This window comes from Panthera uncia (assembly GCF_023721935.1).
Source record: "Panthera uncia isolate 11264 chromosome C1 unlocalized genomic scaffold, Puncia_PCG_1.0 HiC_scaffold_3, whole genome shotgun sequence".
In the NCBI taxonomy this organism is placed as follows: Eukaryota; Metazoa; Chordata; class Mammalia; order Carnivora; family Felidae; genus Panthera; species Panthera uncia.
Genome location: NW_026057584.1, coordinates 29,132,652 through 29,155,535, shown reverse-complemented (window position 1 = coordinate 29,155,535; position 22,884 = coordinate 29,132,652). Strand labels below are relative to the sequence as shown.

The following is a 22,884-nucleotide window of genomic DNA, read 5'->3' as shown; positions in this document are numbered from 1 at the left end:
GACTTTAAATACAACACCGAAAGCACAATTAATGAAAGAAATAATTGATAGCTTGGATTTCATCAAAATTAAAAAACTCTACTCTGCAAAAGACAATGTCAGGAGAATGAGAAGACAAGCCATAAACTGGGGGAAAATATGCGCAAAACATGCGCCTGATAAAGGACTGTTATTTAAAAACATACTAAGAACTCTTAAAACCTAACAATAAGAAAATTAAAAACCTAAGTTAAAAATGTGCCAAAGACCAGAACATATACCTCACCAAAGAAGATCTACTGATGGCAAGTGAGGGTACAAAAAGATGCTCAACATCATGTTATTGGGGAAGTGGAAGCAATGAGATATCACTACATACTTAGAATGGGCGAAATCCTGAACAGTGACAACACCGAATGCTGGTGAAGAAGGTTGAGCAACAGGAACTCTCAGACATTGCTGGTGGAAACACAGGCTGGGAGAGCCACTTTGGAAGACAATTTGGTAATTTCTTACAGAACTAAACATACTCTTAACCGTATGACCCAATAATCATGTGTCTTGGGATTTACCCAAATGAATTGGCAATTACGTCCACACAAAGCCCTGCACACAGATGTTTGTGATATTTTTGTTCATGAGTGCCAGTTAAGCAATTAAGATGTCCTTTGGTAGGTGAATGGATACATGAACTGTGGTAATTCCAGACAATGAAATGTGAGACAACGCTAAAAAGAAATGAGCTATCAAGCCATGAACAGACATGGTGGTAAGTTAAATGCATGTTACTAAAGTGAAAGAAGTCGGTCTGAAAGGCTACACCCTGTGTAATTCCAGTTCTGTGACATTCTGGAAAGGGCAAAACAATGAAGACCGTAAAGGTATCAGTGTTTGCCAGTGGTTGGGGGATGGGGGACAGGGATTAACAGCACAGAGGATTTTTAGGACAGTAAGACTCTATGATACTACAATGGTGGATACAGTTCATCATACAGTTGTTTAAATCCATAGAATGTATAACACCAAGGGTAAACCCTAATGTAAACTATGGACTTTGAAAAATAAAGATGTGTCTGTTGATGTTGGTTCATTGAATATAACAAATGTTCCACTGTGATGTGGGTTATTGATATGTGTGTGTGTGGGGGGGTGGATATATATATGTGTGTATGTGTGTGTATATATATATGCACGCATTATATATGTATCTATATAATGGAGTATTATAAGTAAACAATACTGTTGGAGGATTTTTTTTACCACAATACTCGGGATTTGTTGTCTTGCCACTTCAAAGAATGAAGAGGTGGACACAAAATGAGCAGCAGGCAAAAGTTTATCAGAGTATAAGATTAGAAAGGAAGAATAGTAGGAAAGCTCTCTTTACAGAGAAGGGACATTCAGAAGTGAATGCCCCAGGACTATAGGGAAGGGTCCTTGTTTTATAAGGTTCTGGTCAGCCCTCCCCCTCCCCTTCACTTCTCCCTTGTTCCTTCTCAGGTTCTACCCTTGTTGGCTAGGTGCTGAGTTCTCCGTCCCTGATTGGCTAGTTTCCATTGTATGAGGGGTGGTTTCTGGCGGAACCTAGGTCTTTTGTCAAATTCCTGAGGGAAATCAGAGTGGGGGCGGGGGGGGGGGTCTGTTACATTCTTAAGAGGAACCTTAAGCCTTGAGGGGGTTTGCTGTGGTCAGACACTCCTAGCATTGTTGCAAAATATGTGTCCCCCCACCCCACCGGGAACTCAGATCCTAATCCTTTCCTCTCTGCCTATTTTAGCCTATCTTCTCCTATTATAATACATGTGTTGAATAGTCCTCAGCCGTAAAAAAGAATGAGATCTTACTGTGTGCAACAACCTGGATGAACCTAGAGGGCGTAATGCTAAATGAAATAAGTCAGACAGAGAAAGACAAATACCACATGATTTCACTCATATGTAGAATTTAAGCAACAAATCAAACGAACAAAGGAAAAAAGAGACTAACAGAAAAACCAAACTATTAAATTCAAAGAACAAACTGATGGCCGCCAGAGGGGAAGTGAATGGGGATATGGGTGAAATAGGTAAAGGGATTATGAGTGCACTTACCATGATAGGTACTGAGAAATGTATAGAATTGTTGAATCACCATATTGTATAACAGAAACTAATGTAACACTGTATGTTAATCATACTTCAAAAACATTTTAAAAATAATTTAAAGAATACTGCAGGCTCTTCAATCAGGCTGTCAGTTATCGTCAATCCCAACACTTTCCCTGTGACTCAATTTCTTCATCTCTGAAATGGGGATACTATGAGTACCTATCCCAGAGTGGTCAAGAGAAGTGAAGGAGATTTAAATTGCTTGAGTGTCTCCCTGGGTGACTCAGTCTGTTAAGCGCCCGACTTTGGCTCAGGTCATGATCTCACGGTTCGTGAGTTCGAAACCCGTGTCGGGCTCTGTGCTGACAGCTCAGAACCTGGAGCCTGCTTCGGATTCTGTGTCTCCCCTCTCTCTCTGCCCCTCCCCTGCTGCCGTCTCTCTCTCTCTCTCTCTCTCTCTCTCAGAAATAAAATAAACATTAAAAAAAATAAAAAAAATTGCTTGAGTGTCTCATGATAAGTTTCAGTTCAATAAATCATAGCTGTTACTTCTTTTACAAATTGAAAAGTATGTTCGTCTACAACATCTTACTGAATTATCTCAGCTTCCTTGCAAGATTGAAGTGGCTGTCCTCCCCTCACCCAACTGGTGAAGAAATTACAGCTTGGAGAGACTCAATTGTTGCCCAAGGTCTCACAGTCAGTAAGTCACAGCGAGAAGACGCTAACATTGAATTTCTCTCCTTCAAATCCTGTTCCCATCGCTTCTGACCACCTTTTTATCAGCTTTTCACTGTTCAGGACATCCGAGTTTCTTCCCTGCTTTCAGCCTGGCTTTCTTCTGCAGATCCCTAGCACAACACAGACGAGAGGTTGTGGAAGAGACAGTGAGCCAGAGGAGAGGCCTGGACGCCTATTCCTATACCAGATATCACCCCATGGAGGAGGTAAGCAAGGACACAGGGAAAATTTTTTAAAGAAATATTTGTATTGCTACTAAGATGTTGTTGTTTTTGAAACTGGATACAGGAAAGAATTAGCTACTCTATAGACATATTTGTGACTTTACGCCAAGCTTTTTTCGAAGTATAAATTTTCTAGAAATAGAATCTCTGGGTTAAAGGATAAGCACATCTAAATTTTTATATAAATGCCCAAGTGGCTTTCCAAATAGGCTTTATCATGAATTCTCTCAGCATTTGGGGGGGTCTATTAATAATTTCCAGAATTTTTTTTCAAAGAATGCAGGAACAAGTTTACACATTCTTCTGTAACAATCACCCTCAAGCAGTAAAGATTCTAAAAATTTGAAGAAGGCACAGTAAGGCCCCTGGAAAGATTATGCTCTGGTATCAGGAAAGGTCACACCTGCCTTGGCCACTTGCTCTGTGACCTTGACCGAAACATTTAACCTCCTTGATCCTCAGTTTCCTCGTCTGCGAAACAGGAAATCAGTACCTATCTTGCAGCTTTTCTGTGAGAGTGAATAGAATACACTATACTACATCTGATTAAATGATGAAGGGGGGGCGCCTGGGTGGCTCAGTCGGTTAAGCGTCTGACTTCAGCTCAAGTCATGATCTCAGAGTTCATGGGTTCGAGCCCCACATTGGGCTGTGTGAGGACAGCTCAGAGCCTGGAGTCTGCTTCGGATCCTGTGTCTCTCTCTCTCTCTGTCCCTCCCCCACTCACACTCTGTCTCTCTCTTTCTCAAAAATAAATAAACATTAAAAAAATTAAACAATAAAGAAATAAATGCTCCTGCTGTGCTGTTATTTGTAGCCCTCCCACGGCTTAAGACACCTTCATCTGTCTCAGTGCCATCAAGAAGCATGCACAATACCCACGTGATAAGCTGTTGTTCTCTTCAGTCAACAGAACTGAGTTGAAAAAACCCCACTGACCTATTACTAGTGTTATAATAATGAATTTTATCTACAGATATTCCATGTATCTCAATCGAGATACAAATTCTTTGAATAGAATATTTGTTATCCCAAAGTAATTATTGCTATTTACCATAACTCTTACGGAACAGATGTTTCAACTATACAGATATTGAGTGTGGGACTGCCCCACACTCAATAGGATAATGACTATCCTAATATATTTTATGTTTATGAATTCCCTTATTCCATTCACCATTATAGAATCCCATAGTACTGACATACAGGTGAAGGTATAAGACCCTGCTTTTCCAAGCATGGTATAAGACTTTTAATTAAATCAACATCCATTCAGGTCTCCTCACATGAATCAAAATGATTGAGTTGGGATTGATTGAGGAACTTCTATTGGCATGTTCTGTAAAGGGCATATCCAGCTCCTCTCTAATCTTGGATCCATGGGCATTAGCAAAGGATATTGCTGGGATCCCAAAAGATCCCCCAAAAGCCTGACTGAAACTTCTGGCATGATTGGGTACCACATGGAAGCCTTGAGGTGTGTGACCATTTGAAGGACGTGTTATTGTACGATGTTTCTTTAAAATTTTTTTTAATGTTTATTCGTCTTTGAGAGAGAGAGAAAGACAGAGTATGAGTGGGTGAGGGGCAGAGAGAGGGAGACACAGAATCTGAAGCAGGCTCCAGGTTCTGAGCTGACAGCACAGAGCCCAACACAGAGCTCAAACCCATGAACTGTGAGATCACGACCTGAGCCGAAGTCAGTGGCTTAACTGGCTGAGCCACCCCACCCAGTTGCCCCAGTATGATGTTCTGATATTCCCTGTTATCAGTGGATTATTGAAACTATGAATTCTCAATAATTTATTTGTAAAGTTCAATAAGGTGTTCTAAGATTGGGTGGCAGAGTAGATCTTTAAAGAAAATGGGAGGCAGTCAGTGATACTTTATTGGTTGAGTCTTGTAGTGTGTTTAGCACACAGTCGTTGTAATGTAGAACAAATAGTCCAGAGTTCAGTTTCTTAATGAGAGAAGCAGTTATCTTAATTAGAGGCAAGCAAATGATTTTCTTATTGATATCCGCAGTCCTTCCTGTCTGTTTCAGATCTATCAGTGGATGATCCAGATAAGTGAGAAGTACGCAGAAGTCGTGACACAGCATTTCTTGGGAATGACCTATGAGACCCGGCCCATGTATTATTTGAAGGTGAGTGAGAAGGCTGAGAATTACCTTAATTCCTTGGTTCACTGCCCTATTACCACTTATTGTAGACATATTAATTTACAAAGCACATTCCCAAATTTGAGAGTTATCTATAACTACAAAAAAATAAGTTGTATTGGCTCTGAAATAGAATTTACTCAGGAATTGAGTGAATGATTGGCTCATTCACTACCTACCTGATTTTCAATAGGCCATCAAACTCTGAGCTAAGTCAGCCAAAAAAGATGGGTAAATATCCTCTGCCTGGGGCATATTTTAAAGAATAAGGAAGCAATAAAAAGAAACTAATCATCAAATACACGCACTCATAAAAGGGGTAATTATAAAAGAGAGTTAAGATAAAAGGTGGATTAGGAAATATGCTGGCAGTTTTGAAAATGGGTGAGGTTAGAGGGAAAATGTTCCTTGAATATGATGAATCCAGTCTTGTATTTATCTCAATTTGTAAATTTCTCATTGATAAAGAGGGAGACTCTTGATCAACCTCTTCCAAAGGCTTTCAATGACTAGAGTCTAGGCCATTTACATTCAAAACAGATATGACTGTTACAAACTTGGGAGTGTTCACAACCTCTTTTCCATCAAAGGGAATCCACACTTGCCAGGTTAATCCCCACTCACCCCACCCCTCTGAAAGAGGAGGGGATCTTTCTTACTGGAGTAAGGCTGAACTTATGTACAAGAATGGCACAGGGAGAAAGGAAAGAAGATTTGGTTGACTGGTATTGGAAAAGTCTCTAAGGAATAGGGGAAGTTAATGAATTTAGTAGATATTGCAGGAGGTTATGTATTTGGATCCATTCACAGTTTCAAGAAGTTAAAAAATTTTTTTAAAGTATTTATTTTTGAGACAGAGAGAGACAGAGCATGAATGGGGGAGGGTCAGAGAGAGAGGGAGACACAGGATCTGAAGCAGGCTCCAAGCTGTCAGCACAGAATCCGACACGGCGCTCGAACTCACTGACCATGAGATCATGACCTGAGCCGAAGTCGAGTGCTTAACCGACTGAGGCACCCAGGCACCCCAACAGTTCCAAGAAGTTTAAATGAAGACCTGGATTCATTTTTAACTACTTGAACCTTACTTCTTGTAGGTACTTTACCACTCTGAGTGAATCCTATGTGGTAAGCCTTTATAAGGTTTATAAAGACTTGGTCTCCTGGTTTATAACTTGGGGGTTTCTGCCTTTATTTATAATTAGGAAATAGGGGTGAAGGGAAGGCCAGGCTTTGGGTGGGGGACACGGGGAGTCAGAATATGGTCCTAAGAATAGCAGCCAAGGTACCTAGCAGGAGAGCAAGAGCAGCCATGGAAAGGGTCATATTGGTAAATGTCTCTGCCATCATCCCTGCCTCGTGCTTGGAACCACAGAGTTGAGGAAGAAAGGGACCTGTGGGGGAATAAAAAAACCCTGATAACTTTGCACAGTGGCTTATGATTATAAGCAATTGTTTGGTAACAGAGCATGAATGTCCCTCCAGATCAGTCAACCATCCAATAATCCCAAGAAGATCATTTGGATGGACTGTGGAATTCATGCCAGGGAATGGATTGCCCCAGCTTTTTGCCAATGGTTTGTGAAAGAAGTAAGTGTCTTTAGCTTCCTTTTCTTTCCTTTTCTATTTTTATGCTTATTTATTTTTTGGGGGGGGGAGGGCCAGAGAGAGAGGGAGACACAGAATCCAAAGCAGGCTCCAGGCTCTGAGTTGTCATCACAGAGCCAGACACAGGTCTTAAACTCACAAACTATGAGATCATGACCTGAGCTGAAGTTGGCTGCTCAAATGACTGAACTACCCAGGCGTCCCTCTTTAGTTTTCTTATAATGGTTAACCACCCAACAAAATACCTGTCACAACAGCTATTTAGAAAGCATGCTTCTTTCACATGTAGGCATGAATTACTCCTTCACTTCAAGGAACATGTAATGTATAAGTAGCTTTACTGAAAACTGGGTTAGGTATTCTGACCTCTTTTTAGTGGATCCCAAATAATTTTTACTGGAAGGTTAACATACCTAAGTGTATATGACAATACACCTTGGAAGTCAGAGATGAGTAAAGCCTGGTGCTGTCTTTTTCAAATAATTTTGGGCAATTTTTCTAACACTAGGATCCCTACTTTTTCACCAGCAGAAGGAGCATGGAGTGGCTTCTTCACGGGGGTCTGTTGTATGGATGGAGAGATTTAGCATGTGGAAAATACCTCGCTCAGTGAATTGTTACCTATTAGCTGGACCCTATAAGTCTTGAGAAACCAACAGAAAGATACCTACAAAGAGTAGTTCTCAAAGTGCGGTTCCTAGATCAACAGCATCAACATAACTGGGAACTTGTTAGAAATGCAAATTCTTACCACATTAGACCTAGGGAATTAGGGGTAGGGGATGGAAATGAGGGAAGAGAGCCAGGATGTGTATATTTTAACAAACCCTCCAGGTGATTCTGATGCACAATAAAGCTTGAGAACCACTACCATAACAAACAGGACAACTGAGGCAGGCTGGAGGGTAGAAGGGTAGAAGTTCCATGTACAATCACCTCTTGTAATTAAGTTGAGATTGTTAGAAAATTGAAAGAAAATATCTCTTCCCAGGAGCATTCCAAATGTTTCTCTCTTAAATTTTCAGATTCTACAAAACTATAAAGACGACTCAAGGATAAAAAAGTTGCTTAGAAACCTGGACTTTTATGTGCTTCCCGTTCTGAACATAGATGGTTATATCTACACTTGGACAACTGTGAGTATGTCGAGTCTGGTTCTGGAATGAGTTCACGAACTAGATCTTGACTCAGGTTCGTTTTTCTGGCCTTAGTCGTCGGAGCGACCAACATGTTTTGTGGCCATGGAAAGAAAGAAACCCCATTTGGAATAAAAATCAACTCAATAATGTTAAGCCAACAATCTACATCAGGTTTAGGATTGAGAGAGCTGAGGTCTTTTTACAGTTGAAATCCAACACATATTTTTATGTTTGTTTGTTTTTAACGTATTCCCAGTTTTCCAGCCAGAGTTAACGTTTCTCCAACTCCAACTCCACCTCCTTAAAGTTTGGGGATTGCTTGCCAGATTGGTATAAGATTCATATGCTGCCTAGTATCCACCTAGTTTTGAAGCATGAGGGGCACAAGTGATATATAAACTCTAACCCAACTTTCATTTTTCATTGTGATCATTCACACAGGGAACCAATATCTCATAAGGTTTTTAGTTAGTAGAAAAGCTTCCTCTTTAAAATCTCACTAAAGCATATCACTCCACAAACAAGAAGCCCTGTTTCTAAAGAGTATCCATTCCTCCCTCTCCCCCTTTGCTCCTCCAAAAGCTGTTCCTGGGACCCCTTTCTCTGCAATAGCCTTTTGGCGTGGGTGTGAATCAAATTCTTTCCTCTGAGCTTGTCTGGAGAAACTTGTCTTTATCTTCATCTCTGCTCATCAGTCTTTTGCTTCCAGAAATGTGCAGAGACCATCACCGATACACCTGGAACAGCCCTTTTCCATCTGCCAAGCTATTTACCTTTCATCCTGTATCACTCGGACATAAAAAATGACTCTCTGAAGCTATCCCTGATTAAGCAGATCACGTCCACCAGGCACTGCTCATCTGCTCATGAGGAAAAGGCCATACTCCCTCCAATTTGATGGTTTACATGTAGGTACGCTTGGATTGTACAGATGTTTCTGTTATTGGGGGTTGCTGGCCCCTCTGTGAGACTAAAAATTACATGCACAAGCTTCATTATGTTAAAGGCAAGTTTTTCCAGACAATCCTAGAGAATATTTTTATGTTTGAGAGCCACCCAATCATTACCAACACTGTGATTTATGAGACCTTAGAACAGCAGCATTTCTATGTTCCTCTGTTACAGGATCGGCTTTGGAGGAAATCCCGTTCATCACACAATAATGGCACATGTTTTGGGACAGATCTCAATCGAAATTTCAATGTATCGTGGTGTAGTAAGTACATGTTTAGTAGATGACCTGCTGAACAAAAAACAGAGAGGAGAAGCTAGGACTGAGGTGAACTACTAGAGATATAATTTACAGAAGTAGACAGCTAATTTTGCACAACTCTCTGGACTTCTTGACCAGTGTTTTTGTTCTAAGGAATGACATCTATATAGTAAGAACCAGCAACACTCAAATGCAGGACTCTCATCAAGTGGGATGGGGTAAACAAGGGCAAAGAAAACCTAGATCAAGTGAATATGTTTGAAATCTATCACCTTATTTTTTAAAACTTCAATTCTTTTTTTTTTTAAGTTGATTTATTTTGAGAGAGGGAAAGAGAGAGAGAGAAAGGGAGAGAGAGAGAGAGAGAGAGAGAGAATCCCAAATAGGCTACACACCATTAACATGGAAACCAATGCTGGGCTCGATCTCATGAACCACGGGATCATGACTTGAGCCGAAATCAAGAGTCGGACACTTAACCAACTGAGCCACCCAGGTGCCCCACACCTTATTTTTAAATATACGAATTACCGTAAAGAAAAGAAAAGTCAGAGAATTATCCGTGCAGATTATTTTTATAGCAGGGAGGCAGAAGTAAATAAGGCAAACATTTCTTTCTTAAAGCATTTTCATGTTTCTGAATCTCAACATGCCCAAGGAATCAGAAGCAAATAAAGAGGTAAAAAAATAGTTCAGAGCAGTCTGGTTAAAAACCAGATGATAAGGGTTGACAGCTGTATGGTCTTGGAAAAATTACTTCATCTTTCTCTGCTTTAGTTTTCTCTTATTTAACATGTGGCCTGGGGGGGCGCCCGGGTGGCTCCGTTGGTTAAGCATCCAACTCTTGATTTCGGCTCAGGTCATGGTCTCATGGCTCCTGAGATGCAAAACCCCCAAGTCGAGCTCTGCACTGACAGCGTGGAGCCTGCTTAAGATTCTCTCTCTCTCCTTCTCTCTCTCTCTCTCTCTCTGCCCCTCCCCTCCTCTTCTCTCTCTCTCTCTCTCTCTCTCTCTCAAAATAAATTCATTAATTAATTAAACTAAACTAAGCTAAACTAAGCTAAATTAAGCTAAACTAAGCTAAAATAAAATAAAATAAAATAAAATAATAAGATGTGGCCCGTAGTCATACCATCCAATCGGTAGATTGTTGTGGAGATTTCATCAGTTTCCACAGAGGAGGAGCCAACCACAGTGCCCAGTGCGTACAAGGTGTGCAGCTGATGGTCCTTATACTATCAGTGAGAACAGGCTACTGCGTCCTTGCAAAATAACTCTCATGATATGGAAGCCAGAAAGTCAGTGAAAGAGACTTAGGCCAATAAGGCTATGGCAGAGCCTGACCTAGGAACCCATGAAATGGTTCCCAAACGTCTGTTTCAGGGCCCCGCACAGATTTAAGTAAAAGGAATGCCATTTCATTTTGCATCGCCCTCTGCAGCCCATGGAAGCATGGAGTTTGTCTCTAAGTCTGAAGGTCAGCCCTCCTGCCTTTCTGAGTTCCTCCTTGAGTGACCATCCTTGTTCGCGAATTTAACGGGAACTAACTTCGACAAGCCAGGAAAAACCCTGATTCCACCCACGGGTTGCCCCGAGCAAGGGTGACTCCTTGTCCTCAGTTCTCAACTGGCATCATGTTGACCTTCCCGTGGTGTCCCGTATATTCCAGGCATCGGCGCATCTAGAAACTGCCAAGATATAACGTTCTGCGGGACAGGACCGGTATCGGAACCAGAGACAAAAGCTGTCTCCAGCTTTATAGAGAGCAAGAAGGACAACATCGTGTGCTTCCTGACCATGCACTCTTTTGGGCAGCTCATTCTCACTCCTTATGGCTACACTAAAAATAAGTCCAGTAACCACGAGGAGCTGGTAAGCCCACAGCAGCAGAGTCTTAACAAAAGCCTCCATGGGACCCCTGCCTTCCTTTCCTCGGTTTCCATTTTCGAGATTTTGGCTCCAGCCCTGCTTTTGTTCTCCCCGCTCTTCCTTATTTTCTTTCGTCTGCTTTTTACACCTTGCCAGACGCCTGCTGGGAAGGCTTCAGGTTAAATGCTGCTTTACCTACATTAATTAACTACCTGTTTCACAAAGTGTCAAGTTGGGAGACATCTTAGGTATTCGTCTATAATATAAATGAGACGATTATGTTAATAATCTGCAGGAATGTGCTTTCATTTCTGTAAATTCTCTTGAAGCTCCGTTCAGCAATTATAGCTTTTGAACCGTGCTTTAAAGAACTTGCCAGCTGTTAGTGGAATATGGCATATCTAAAATAACATGGCTAAATAATATCTGCTCTCTTCTCTGCTAAACACAATGCTTTATTTTCTTCTAAGCTCTGCTTCTAGTATTTGCCTAGGAATGTCTGTAAGGGGGAGCGCCCGTGAGGCCCAAGCCGGGCAGGGAAACTGCACTTTGTCTCACCTGGTTCTTCTGAAGCTGTGTTTACCCGAGCACCGGGCAAAACTGCTGAAAAGGACAGGTGTCTTTGCCCTTTCAGGAACCCGAGGACAAAAGACACAAAGTAAAGGGAGAGGACATTTAGAATTGTTGGAATGCTTGGTATCTTTTGTAAAGCATTATTCTTTTTTTTCGACTTTTAATTATGACAAAATTGGAATGACCTAAAATTCGCCATTTTTAAGTGGGCAGTTCGGGAGTGTTAAGTGTATTTGCATTATTGTGCAACTAATCTCGAGAAAACTCTTTTGTCGTGCATAATTGGCACTCGCTACCCATTAAAAACAGCTCCCAGTCGACCACCGTTCTGCTTTCACTTTCTGGGAGCTTGACCGCTCTAGATAACCTCCTACAAGTAGGATCGTATGATATCTGTCTTTTTGTGACGGGCTCATTTCGTGTAGCATAATGCCCTCAAGGGTCATCCACGTTGTGTCATATGTCAGAATCCCCTTCCTTTTTAAGGCTTAGTATTCCATCATGTGTACGTATCACATTTTCTTTATACATCACTGCATATTTGAATTGCTTCCACCTTTGGGCTATTGCAGATAATGCCTCTATGAACATAGGTATACAAAGATATTCTTTTGAGATCCCACTTTCAGTTTTGGGGGTATACAACCAGACATGGAATCGATGAATCATCAAATGAATCAATGAATCATTTTTAATTTTATGAGGAAAATACTGTTCCTCATAGGGATTGCACCATTTTCTATTCCGGCCAACAGTGTGCAAAGGTTCCGATTGCCCCACATGCTCATCAACACTTGTTATTGCGATCACAGAGGCCTGGGGACCCAGGCAGTGGTTGGTAGAGTCCGGACTGGAACTCATGTCTTCAGACTCCAGAGGCTACATTCATTTAGTCACTTCATAACTGCCTCTCTGCTCTGAAACGGCTTGCAGCTTCTAGGAACTCCTATCAACTTAGATGCCCAGACCACTGTGTCCTAGTTCTTCCTATCCCTGAGGTCTAGAAATCTCATTTCTTCTGTAAAGGAAACTGTAGAAACAGGGCTTTCAGCTGAGACGCCCAGAACCCTTTTTATATCCCAGTTTCTGTGGCATTTGTTGTAGATGTCTACTTTCTGCTCAAAGGGATCTGTGGCAAACACAAATGAACCACCAAAGACAGGCCGTTATAGATCTTTGATGGGACACGCCTTCCACCAGCAAAATAAAAAAGCAGCCTGTAACCCCGGTATAATTTTAGGGAACTTTGTTCCTTTTGTGGCTCAGGAAAACAGATACTAGGTGACAATTTTGCAAGGTTTGTATGCAAAGGTGAGAGGTTCTTGTGCTGTTGGCTCTCTGGTTAGAGCCCTCTGGCCACAGGCTAGAAGAGGCAAGAGGGCAGGAGAAACCTGTCACACAGATATCACCACTACTGGACGGTAACTCCAAGGTGGGACTTACAGAGAACACTTTAGGACGACAGGCAGAAACTGAGACATTGAATTGAGAAAGGTTGCTTCAATTCCGTATCTCTTATAGTCTCAGGAGCTGAAGAGTTAGCATGGACAATCATCTCTAAAAAAGACAGTGTGAAATTTTTGCCACCTTGTGTCAACCTTGTTGAAGCTAGCTAGCAGTGGTTTTGGGTTAAGAACCTAAGGGTAAGCTTTGATAGAGTGCACAGAGGCACGGAATCAAGCCAACTGTTGAAGGAGATTTCCAGTTTGGGTACTATTTACAACGACCAGAGACTAGCAATTAATCTCTATATATTTACAAAACCAGAAATTTGTAGAAATCATGATAAATATTACACTGCATGATAGACAACTTGGCAATCACTATGTAGGGGAAACATAACTATATATAGCCCTGTTCTAAATGGCTCTGGAAATTACAATAGCTGTAAAAATTCTAATGTTTTAAATGCAGACATTCTTTCATTTGAACCCTTTCCTTCTCAACTTCTAGATTCCATCCCAAGCTCCATCCCCCCCCACACATGCCAGGGCCTTCATCAACCTTTTTTTTGTGTGTCTGCCTGGGCATATACGACTATAGGAAATTCTCTGGGCCCAGTGAAGGAGTTATGAAGGAGGCTTGAGGTCTTTAGAAATGTAAACTATGTGCTACTGGCAAAGGGATTTTTATTATTTTGACTGAAGTTCCTGTAGGCTGAGAAGAAGGCAGCGGAGAAATTGGCTCTGCATGGCCTTGGGGTATAGTGTCAAAAGGAGAGGGAAGAATAATCAGGAGGTCCACCCCTAAAGATAGAAGTCAGAATCTTCGCATTTTATTTTATCTTCTTGGAAAGGACCAAGTCTATAAGCTAGGGCCACCATTGTATGCTTCTCCTATATGTTATTCTATGTTATTCTTCCTGCTCCTATCGACTTCCCCATTAGAATTGCTAATGGGATCATTGAAAAAAAAATCAGAAGTTCACAGCCAGGATTTGAGGGAAAGGAATTACGTAGGATAAAATAAGTAATGGCTGGCAATCAGAAGAGGGAAATCATCATCTGGGGTGAAGTGCAGAAGAAAAAAAAAATCCAAGTGCCATTTGGAAGGAAAATGTAGCCTGGAACTGGTCCATATAATCCAAATAAAAGTTAAGGCCCACATGGACCAGTCAGCATGTAGTTTCACTCAAAGAAATGCAGAGACATGTAGGAATGACAAATAATTAAAAGCAATTTGTATCTCTACCGGACTTTGAAAGAACTTCGAAAGGAACTGTAGTTGGTGAATCACAGAAATTGTTTCCCCTGGCTGTTCATTTCACTATGGATAGCAACTACCGTGATCCTTTCTCTTCGCCTTTCATTTTTATTTCCTTAGCAGAATTTCTCTCTCCAGAAATCCCCTCTCTGACTTTCTTCTTCTTCTTATCATTTTCTGTTCTTCTACAAACAACTCTTATACCCCTTTGCAGTGTTAATGATGAAAACCAGCTTTATTTCTTGTGCGTCTTTAGCCCTTACTACCCATCCTGTCAATTCTGGACAACGTGAGACCAGGAACGAAGCCAGACATAGAATCTCTTTTCAGGAAGAGAGAGAGAAGGTGAATGGCCCAAGACGGAATTCTCAGTATTGAGTAAAGACGCGAAAATCTTAAATATATATGTTCAGTTGAATGTTTTTTCTTCTATTTTCACCACACACAGAAAGTCCCAAATGCCCTAAGGATGCTACTCTCAACTGCTATATGTGACCCACCACGACTTACTACCTTTTTTACTCTTCCTTTTGAATTTCATTGTGCCTATCCCTACTCTACCCAAGCGCCACTCTGTCATACCTTAGGATTCAGCTGGACAACACAGGACCAGGAAGGAAAAGACAAGATTTAAAGTTAGGCTCATCCCTAGTCAGAAGTCAGGGGAACTGATGCATCTGCAAGATCAGTCAGGCTGCCCTAAGAGGTAAAGAAAGCCAAGGTAGATCCCAGTCTAGGCAGGGAGTGGGTAGGAGGATTTGGGTGGTGTTTGTGTAGAATCTAAGGGGAAACATTAGGGAGTCCGGGCTGGAGAATACTTAGAGAAGACTGTTGAAAGGGTACGTGAGGAGATTTATCAGAAGGCTACTAAACATAGCCAATGCACTTGGTCTCTCAGTATTGGTGGCTCTGATCTCAGAAAAGGGTCTGCAGAGAGCAAGGTTGGAACATTAGACATCATCCAGTTCTGACGGATTTCCCGTGTAGTCAGGTAACATGGTGGTAGGTGTGAGGAAGGGTGTTGCTTCCAGCTCTGAAATTCTATAAGCCTACAATCTCAAATATGAAACTGAGAAGCTTGGGCTTAATTCAATGGGCAGCTAAGCGTAGGGCTTTTGAGCAAGATCATGATCATAGTTCTACTCTATAGAAGTTCACCTGGAAGCCAGAGGAGATCGGTTAGGATAAGGATTGGTGAAAGGAAGGGAAACTTACTAGAAGATGACAATAGTCCATTTCAGAGGTAATGAGACTGAAATAGGGTGATGGCACTGGAGATGCAACTGGGCAACCATTTGAAAGAAGGAGAGTCAAAGGTGAGGGCAAGATTTTACATGTGTTTGCAGGAGCATGGGGCATCAGAAATATGGAAACCAGAATAGCTTTATTAGTGGGGGAATGATGAAATTGGGTGTGAATGTTTTGAGTCAGAGGTACCAGCAGGCTACCTAGGTATAGAGGTCCAATAGGAAGTTAGGAAGATGGTCTGGAACTCTGGAAAAGGATTTGGACAAAATATGAAACCCTCTGGATTGTTGGATTTATTTTTAACACCAGATATCTGTCTCTGCATTTCCCACCTACAGATCCAAGTTGGACAGAAGGCAGCAAATGCATTGAAAGAAAAGCATGGAACCAATTATAGAGTTGGATCGAGTGCAGATATTTTATGTAAGTAGCTTTTTTTTTCTCCTCTTCAATAGTATCTAAGGAACAAAAGAAACCAGTGGACTTTGGGGAGTGGGATGGGCAGGAGAAGGACGGAAGAGCTCCAGAGGTCAACAGGAAGTTGTACAAATCAAAATGACTGAGGATAAAAGGGAATCTGTACCAATCTAGAATTATGCTCTCTAGGGATAAGGTGTGAGCTAAAAGAAAAAAAAAATTAATATACTGGCGCATACCAGAACTCCCTCTGGCTTCAGTTAAAAAGAGCTGGCAAGTGAGAAGGTACAGGAGTTAACAGGAAGGACATTTTCCAGTGACCCTTGGTCAGTTGATTCAGTTCTCAGAGGACCTATCAGGCTGAGAAAGCAAAGCAGGTGGGGCTCGGAGAAAGGATCTAAGACAATAAAAAATTTAGTTAAAAGGACAATGCACTGCTTTTCCCCATCCTCAGCCACCACATCTCCCACCCACCTGAGGACCACCTGGATGATATTTGCATAATATTTTCCCTGTTGCTCATTTTGCTTCAGTTCCTTTATATGTCAGTTCACTTGCCATGTAATGCTGGGTTTTCCTAGTTTTTGATTCAGCTGAGAAGCTTAACTAGTCCTCTGCTATGTGCCGGGCATGATGCGAGGTACTCTGGGAGACGGGCGAGAGGGAACAGAGAAGTTAGACACGATGTAATCCCTGCCCTTACGGGGGCTTCGTTTCAACGAGAGGGAGAAGACAACTACCCGTGAATCCTTACTATGAAAAAGTCTACTCATTTTCCTGCACCGAGCCTTTCCTCCCTGAAATGGCCATGGAGATGGGTCCTTTCCCAGTATAACTTCTACCTCTGCCTTCATGCTTTCGTTTGTAGATGCCACATCAGGGTCTTCAAGAGACTGGGCTCGGGACATTGGGATCCCCTTCTCATACACGTTTGAGCTGCGGGACAATGGTACATACGGATTTGTTCTGCCAGAAGCTCAGATTCAGGCCACCTGCGAGGAGAGCATGGCAGCTATGCTCTCGGTCCTGGATGACGTCTATGAGAAATACTGGGGCGTGGACAGTGCTGGAAAGGCGGCATCTTCCGCCGTGGTGCTGGGCCTGCTATTCTCCTTCATGTCTCTTCTCTGAGTGCATGCTCCCCACGCCGGCTCAGCCCCAGTGACGAGAACGTGGTTGCGGGGATGGTGCTTGGTTGTCGTTAAGGAGGTATCAAATAATTTAACCAAAGATACTTCCCATTTCAATAAAGACGAATCACGTTTGCATTTTCATGTGTGTTTTGCTGGTGATCAATTTTTATTACTTTAAAAGAGTATTAGTTGTTGCTATAATACTGCTACGATCAGACCAAAGTTCAGTGGCTCATGAATCTGTCGGTTAGCGAGGAAGGTCTGCTGATCCTGGCCAGGCTCACTTACGCATCTGCGGTCAGTTTCAGGGCCTGGAGATTTTTTTTTTTTCTCATCGAAATATTTTGAGAAATTTGCTTGTGTTTTTGAACCAGGTTCACACTTAATTTTGTATCGTCGAATTACTAGCGGCACTCAGAAGATGTTACATAATCCCTCTAGGTGGCTGTTGCTGCCTTAATTTATTCAATATTTTATTTATTTGTTTACTTGAAAAATTTTTTTGAGAATCTGCTAGGTACATTTTGCTAAGCTCTGGGCTTACAGTGGTTAATAAGATGGACATGGTCCCTGTCCTCTGGGAATTTCTATTTCAGTGGGTGAGATTGGGGATGGTAGCCATAAATAATTGGAATGGACACCCTGTTGCATACAAGGCAAATCTCAGCTCAGGGGAGCCGTAATGATTAAGAACACAAATAAATAAACTGAATATTGTAGCTTGTGACAGATACTATGAGAGAAATAAAGAGTAAGTAGAGAGGTAAGCAAGGGCCGGATTGTACATATATGGGAATACAGGCATTTAATTGTACTATCTTGTCTATTAAACTGTAAGTGCTCTTAAGGTAGTGTCTATGACTGTCATTTCCTATGTATCTCTATGCGACACCTTGAAATGGTGCTAAGCACTTGTCAGGCTTTGAACAAATGTTGTGGCTGTAACCAGCCAACAGAGCATCCTTGGGCGTTCAGTCACCCATTTCCAAATTTCCTTGTCGGTCACAGTCACAATATACTTCTTGGTCGTAACCCTTTTATTGCCTTTCTTTGCCCTCTTTCTTTCTTCCTGTGTTGCCAGTGTGTGGCTAATGAGGGTCAGAAAGAAAAAAAAAATGTCAGGGGCAATAGGGCTTAATGAATCAGAGAGCAGCTATTTACATGAAAATGCCAACTCCACAATTGTGGCGTTGTCAGGAGAAAACGGTAGGGTCTCCTCAGTAGTCAACCCAGGAGGGATGAAACCTACTGTGACCACCAGTGCCATATTCAAGAAGAAAGCCAAGGAGCTGTGCCTCGGGACACAGGTTCTCAGCCTTAATCTAGCCTGTGTTTTACTTTCTATGGTTGTCTTTTAACAATTTGAGCCTCCAAGTCTATAGAAACTCTGACCTACAAAACTTAATTCATGTCTAAAGACTGAGCCTATGGACAAATAAAATTAGAAGGGAGCAGATGGAAATGCAAGCTATTAGCTTGCCTGAAACCTCCTACATGGATTCTCCCAAGAGTCTAGGACACAATCATAGCTTTCTTGGGGGGCTTCCCATGGCTTTGAGAGCATGAGGAGATCTGAGGGCCAGGACATGTATGTTACTTTTTCTGGAAGTTTTTTTTTACTTCTTGTGAAAGGATCCTAAGAGCAAAGATCTAAAGGTGATAAACAACCACACAGATCTTTCTTTAAAAAAAAAAGAAAAAGTCTATTTATTTGAGAGAGAGAGAGCAGGCACGCATGCAAGCAGGGGAGGGGCAGAGAGAGGGAGGAGACAGAGGATCCCAAGAGGGCTCTGAGTTGACAGCTTCAGCACTGAAAGCATCGAGCACGAGCACGCACGATGCGGGGCTTGAACTCACTAACCTCGAGATCATGACCTGAGCTGAAGTCGGATGCTCAACCTACTGAGCCACCCAGGCACTCCCCACACAGATCTTTCTTAAGGAAGCTTTCAACTTCCTGGTCTTAAATGGCGGTAGGTTGGGGAAACTTCACCACTGATGTAATTAATGCAAACTTGAGAGTGTCTCAAGTTTGTACTGTGATGTTGCTGGGTCTGGGATTTGATATTACCCCAATTTAAAGCTAAGAACTTAGCTTGTTACTGTTTCATGGATGTTGAAAGACATGCGACTCCTGAGTCAGAGACACAGGACAACATTACTCACGGTGCAATAATCAGCTTGAGCATCAACATATTTGCACTGGTTCCTCTTGCTCTCAAGTTCCAAAAGAGCCCAGATGACACCTGCTCTTGCAGTGAGTGGTGTCATAGGAAAGAAACACTGAGCTTGAGGACTTCACTGCTTTTACAGCAAGCAGTCAGGAAGACTGCTCTTTATCCCAGAAGGAGACGCTTCCTTATTACTCACAGTTGCTTGCTTGCTGCAAACACAACTCAGAGAAATGGGCCAGGTGAAGAGTGGTCAGAACCTTGCATCCTTGGCATAGGCAGCAAGATGCATAGGAGCAAGAGAAGTCCATAGATGACTGTCTCCCAACAGGTATTATATTAGGTTGAGTCATATGAAATTGCTGTCTTCGTAGGTCAAAAAGTCCAAGTGTTGGTGATTTTATGTGGTTCAACATAATTTCTCAGGGCTAATAAAGGTGTCTCCATGGTGCCTTTTCTTTAATTTTTAAGAAAGTTTGAATATCTTGCATTTTCTGTTACTTTCCTTCCACCAAAGTAGCCAAACCTCGAACTCCTATTTTTTTTTCTACATCAGTGGCAAAATGAGTTATATTTTTGTTTTTGCTATGTATGACCGAGCTCCTGTTTCCCTTCCTTTTCTTGTGCAGTTTAGCCATCTTTTGATATGTTCCTAAAAATGTATCCTTCATATCACCCCAGTATGATTCGCATCTCATGCATACATTGTAATCTGGCATAAATGTATCATGACACTAAGAGAAGCCCACTGCCTACATATATACAATCACAATGCTAACTGTAAAGAAGTTAAAAAATTTAAATGAATAATCATTCACTTCCGCTTCGCTATGAAGCGATTGAAATACTTGATTGCATATTACTTCGTGCAAAACTCATACGATTCCCGTTGGGTACTTTTATTTATTTGAAGACGAAATTGAGACAAAGAAAAGTAGCATGACCGCGGTCACACTGCTCTTAATAATTGTTGGTTGATCAAATAATTACTGAGAATTTCATATTTGTAGGAATTTTCTGGCTCCAGGATATCTGAAGCACTGTCCAGCGGCCACCGCCAATGTTTCATCCGTATCCCTTCAGGCCCCTTCTCCTATATCTATCTCTGCCCCGGAGGTATTTTTTGCCTCCAACCGATCACACATGTGTGACTCATCTTCTGAAGACTACTTTTGGCTACTGCACATACTTCTCCTATAGTCACAGAGAGTGAGACGTGTATGGGATTCGTACCTACCACCAGAAACCCCTAGCCACTGCCTGGATGGGAACCATTAAATTCATGAGTGTAAAGTTCTGTCCCCTTGCAGTGGGTTGGGGGAAAACTCCCAAGTGTAACTCATGTTGGAGAGGTTTTGAGGGATGAGGTTGAAGTTACCCTCCGAAGAACTTTCTCTGAAGTTACAACTGTGGATGGCTTCCCTTTTCCTGTCCTTCTCCCCCATCCCTTACCAGCTTCTCTTGGGAGCACTTCCTGAGTAAACCACTGGTGCGTGAACCCACGCTTGGAGGTCTACATCTAGGGAACCCAACGTAAGACACCCCCCTTGGGAATGACTATCCAAACAAAATACAGTCATACTTTCCTAAAAGGACCTTTAATAAGAGTAGCGCTAGGATTTAATAATCAGAATATGCCTGGGGATTATCAATGTTGCATGAACAGAAATATTTGTATTTTGAAGATGTTATCATTCTAGAATGTGAGGAATCTGGTTTCAGATAAGGCTTTTATTTCAGAAAAACATATGCATTTCCAGTTTTGTCTTTATTGAAAGCAAAGTAAAAAAAGATTAGCCTTTATGGACTTGTAAATTTTGAAGTATTTGGCGTTACGATAAAACTTTATGAGAAAATAATGGCCACTTACAACAGTTTTCCACTCTGCTGTAATCAAGACTGCATAGTCTTTTCTTAGCTACCCTGAAAAAGGAATTTTATTTCTTTCTCAGGAGTCATTCATTTAAAATAATAATAATAAAAAGTAAAGCTCCAAAGAGCTTAAATGGTGAGTGTATTAACTCCTTCCCAAGCTGCGTGTGCCTTTCCCATAGAGCTCTTATCAGGTTTTCTTTTCCCCCTAAGAACTTGTTCTTTAAAAAAAAAAAATATTGAGCAAGTCAGCTCCAAAATAATGGTGCAAATAAAGGCGACTGTCTTTTCTGATGCAAAAGCAACCACAGAAACACAGAGGAGGCAAAGAGTAGTATGTATTCATAGGTTTGAACTCCCTGAAAACCCAGTTAACTAGATAGAGGATCTTAGAGAAAGTGAGGTAGAGAGTCAAGGTGGAATCAGGTGGTTATAGATCCTGAATGTCAAACGGTTCGAATAGTGTCCTGATAGGCTGCTGGGAATACCAATGCTTTTGCACAGGGAGGATAAATAAACACATGTTATGTAAAGTTAAGTCTGGGAGGATGAAGTAGAAGGAGACAGTTGGAGTGGAGAAGTCTGAGGCAAACAGTTCAGAAAATATACTGTGCACATATAAACTAAATAAGACTCAAGTGAGTTGGTGGCTGTAAAAATGGAACCAAGGGACAGAAATCAGAGGTGCTATTCAGAAAGATTCAATGTGGGGTCTATGTGAACACGGAAATGTGAAAAAAGCACATTGAAATCATTGGGAGTGGATGACTAGAATAATTGTGCAACTACAAGATCATGAGAACTTGTCTGAAGTCAAATTTGTTTCCTCCCTCCCTAGCTAGAAAGGTGCAATAGACCAATGCTGAAAATGGACTTGTGGGTTTATGGAAGCCAAAAGGGAAGCAGTATGGAAAAATGAGGAAACCACTGAGTTTCAGACAGGAAGTAGAAAATATGAAATTGTCATGGTGAAGCGTCAGCTGAAACTTAGGTTTATTTTCCAACTTTAAATCGGGTCTCTAGACACGGGCAACCTTCATTTCAATCTTATGTTTCAAAATTTCCTTCAACATGGAAACTTGGTAGAAGCTTTTAAAAAAGTTTAAAAAAACCCATAATATCCACCAACTTCTTGCTGCACATACGCTAATGTACCCTATGACATTTATTTTATAATTAGGTTCACAAGTCTATCACTTTAAAGGTTGACTATTTTCTCTAACGCAGTTGCTTCAAAGATTTGTTTTACAGCAGAATTCCTATTTCAACTAAAAATGTACCTTACGGCATGATGTATCCGTCAGACAAAAACAGGGAGGAGGGTCCAGAGACACCCCTCAGCCCCCTCCCACAATTTCCCCAAAGCCCTGAAACACTTCCTGTTTTCACTCTAGGCCCTCACTACTCATAGTGTGGTCCCCGATCCAGGAGCTTCAGCCTCACCTGGAAGCTTATTAGAAATTCAGATTCTCGGGTATCAGAATTTGGGTTTAACAAGATCCCTAGGTAATTTAATAACGTTGAAAATTTCGAAAGTGCTGCTCTAGAGTACACAAGTCACCTGGAAATCACGTCAAAACACCGATTCTTGGGCCACGCCAAAAGATCCGCGGCAGAGCGTAAAATTTTCATGTGTAACAGGCTCTCTAGTGATGCTGATGCTATGGGTACCCTCCGACACATTGAGTGGCAAGAGGCTAGAGCAGCAGTTCTCCAACATTTGCACGTATCAGAATCATCCGGAAG

The 22,884-nt window shown here is 41.6% G+C and overlaps 1 protein-coding gene across 1 annotated transcript; it reads left to right on the top strand.

Annotated features, from left to right (window-relative positions):
* The first annotated feature begins 395 nt into the window (after positions 1–395).
* CPO (carboxypeptidase O) lies at positions 396–17,212 on the top strand. Its single transcript, XM_049615243.1, has 9 exons — positions 396–483; positions 2,826–3,013; positions 5,076–5,177; positions 6,678–6,782; positions 7,826–7,936; positions 9,065–9,155; positions 10,822–11,024; positions 15,884–15,968; positions 16,831–17,212. Exons 1-9 carry the CDS (start codon positions 396–398, stop codon positions 17,091–17,093), a joined length of 1,236 nt encoding a protein of 411 aa, XP_049471200.1. The 3' UTR covers positions 17,094–17,212.
* The last annotated feature ends 5,672 nt before the right edge of the window (positions 17,213–22,884 follow it).